The sequence below is a fragment of the Ictalurus furcatus genome, chromosome 3 (assembly GCF_023375685.1).
Source record: "Ictalurus furcatus strain D&B chromosome 3, Billie_1.0, whole genome shotgun sequence".
Lineage (NCBI taxonomy): Eukaryota > Metazoa > Chordata > Actinopteri > Siluriformes > Ictaluridae > Ictalurus > Ictalurus furcatus.
Window position 1 is genome coordinate 27,753,681 of NC_071257.1, and position 2,500 is coordinate 27,756,180.

The 2,500-nt window shown below is 44.9% G+C and overlaps 2 protein-coding genes across 3 annotated transcripts in view; one reads left to right on the forward strand and one right to left on the reverse strand.

Annotated features, from left to right (window-relative positions):
* Positions 1-2,500, reverse strand: part of galnt2 (UDP-N-acetyl-alpha-D-galactosamine:polypeptide N-acetylgalactosaminyltransferase 2) — a 138,186-nt gene that overhangs the window by 77,599 nt on the left and 58,087 nt on the right. The gene's annotated exons all lie outside the window — the stretch shown is intronic.
* The window catches only part of LOC128605949 (kelch-like protein 10), a 16,334-nt gene that overhangs the window by 9,889 nt on the left and 3,945 nt on the right, over positions 1-2,500 (forward strand). The window contains exon 3 of the mRNA XM_053621844.1: positions 562-1,176. Coding sequence (XP_053477819.1) covers positions 562-1,176 — 615 coding nt within the window. The remainder of the gene's footprint in view (positions 1-561; positions 1,177-2,500) is intronic.

Genomic DNA, 2,500 nt, shown 5'->3' on the forward strand with positions numbered 1-2,500 from the left:
CAAAGTTTTAGTCTAAAGTTTATATTTGTAACACTCAGTTTGTGGATTTTATTGTAAACAAACAAACAAAAAAGGTACTGAAAGCTTTCCCCGCCCCATCCGATTAATCGAAGAAGAAAAAAAATTAGTCGTCCAACTAATCGATTATGAAAATAATCGTCAGTTGCAGCCCTAGTATCGAGTATCGTGTACTTTCGGTGGTATCGTTACCAACTACTAGATTTTTGGTATCATGACATCCCTAATGTTGGTACCGAACTTGGTACCGAAGTATCGGTTCTTCTGACATCCCTAGTTCCAGTATACTCACTTGAAGTATCCTGACCGTTCCTCTAATTACTCTGTGATAGGTCCGAGTTTGGTTAAGCCGGGTTTTCGCACATCGTAAAAAAAGATTCTTTGGTCATGAGTCGAGATTAGAACGCATAATGTGAGCAATTTAGTGCCGTTGTGACCAAAGACCAACATTTGATCTAAAACAGAGAGAACTGAGGGAAAATCATATCATCCTACAACAGCCCACATTTTTGCTCTATTCCACTTTCTGTGCTGTGTGATCAGGTGCGGCTGGCTCTGATAGATCTGGAATACTTCCTAGAAAATATCAAGACACACCCGCTGGTCAGCAGCTCCTGGGAGTGTCAGCCCATCATCCTCCGCACCTTGAAGGCCATGTTCTACATTAACGAGTTTGCTCACAACACCGGATACCCGGATCCGCTTGCCCGCCCACGGCTCCCGTATTCTATCTTGTTCGCTGTCGGCGGCTTCAGCCGCAGGTCCGCTACAAACATTGTAGAAACCTATAACTCGAGGATGGACACCTGGAAGTGCATCTCCAGCAGAGAAGAAAGCGTTCGAGCCTATCACGGCACAGTGTTCCTGGACGGTTTTGTGTACGTCATCGGTGGCTTCGACGGCACAGAGTGCTTCAAGTCGGTGTGCAAGTTCAATCCCCTTGACAGAACCTGGAACGAGGTGTCGCCCATGACCTCTCGCCGCTGCTATGTGAGCGTGGCCATACTGGATGGATACATCTACGCGATGGGAGGCTTCAATGGCAGAGAGCGGCTTAACACGGCTGAACGTTATCAGCCAAGCACCAACCAGTGGAGCCTCATCCCATCCATGCACGAGGTACGAAGTGACGCCAGCGCAACGACTTTACTGGGCAAGGTAAGAGTGAAATGCACACACTTTCAATGATTTTTACCACCGAGTTATACTTTTCCAGACACACATCTCCACCAACCAATTAGTGTTCACCTGAAGGCCGGTTAACGCATAGTGCTATAGATAAACATGACCTGCAGTTAGCTTCATGGTGGACATGAAAGTATCAGTGGGTACAACACAAGGTACAAGTCAGTACTTAGTAGGGATGTCAGTAGAACCGATACTTCGGTACCAAGACGGTACCGACATTCTTAAAACGTGACTATACTTGTTTTTCTGCAGTAGCGTTGGTAACGATTGTAACGAAAGTACAGAGTTTGCGATTCTTCCGGACCTGATGGGGGATGCAAATACGCGCAAGTGTTTTAGTCGGTCCACAAGTGGTAAAGAAGAAGAACAACTACGCACAAGGGAAAAACTACAAAAGATGGCAATGGCCACAAGTTTAGCTCCTCCCCGACTCATTGAGGGGAAAAGAGGCAAGAGTCGAATATGGAAGTACTTCGCATTCGAGGCGGATGAAAACGGACATACAGTTGATGCTCTGAAGCCATTGTGCAAACGATGCCATCGTACACTTCAAACAAAAGGGAGGAAATACCTCAAATTTGGCGAAGCACCGGAAAGACAGGCACCCCGATCTCTTCAAAGAATTCAAGGTGAGTGAGTTTCAAGTCATATTAACGTCAAACAAACTGTAAAACTTCTAATCCTTATCCTGAAAGACGGGCCCTATATTATGTTTGTTTGAGGCAGCTGGCATTGTAGCCATGAAACCAGCTAACGTTATGCTCCTTGTAATGTTTGCAAAGCCAGTTATTTGTTAACGATGCTAACACATTGTAATGTTATAAACTACCTCCGAATGGGCCACCATGCATCGCCATTCAGCCCGTGTCCTGTCAGCAACATGTAGCCTAATGTCATTAGATTAAATAATTATCTTAATGGTTTTAATAAATCTTTTCGGCCTGAGACCATGTCAGTGAAATTAAACTAATGCTTGCATTCAGTGTATAAGGTGTGTGTTTAGGAGTGCACCTTAGCACCTGTAGACTCCACTGTTTTAGTCATTGTCAGACGGTGTTTGATAACTAAAATCTCTCTCTCACTCTCTCTCACTCTCTCTCACTCCCTCCCTCCCGCCAGAGGAGGATGTCCACCAGGAGAGTCAGAAGCAAAGTCAGCAAACTTTAACACTGCCAACCTTAACAGAAGCTCTTCAAAGGCACAGAAAATATGACAAAAACTCAAACAAAGCAAGGAATAACTGGATAGGGCAGTTGCTGAATTCATATGCATGGATCAAGTTCCTGTCTACACT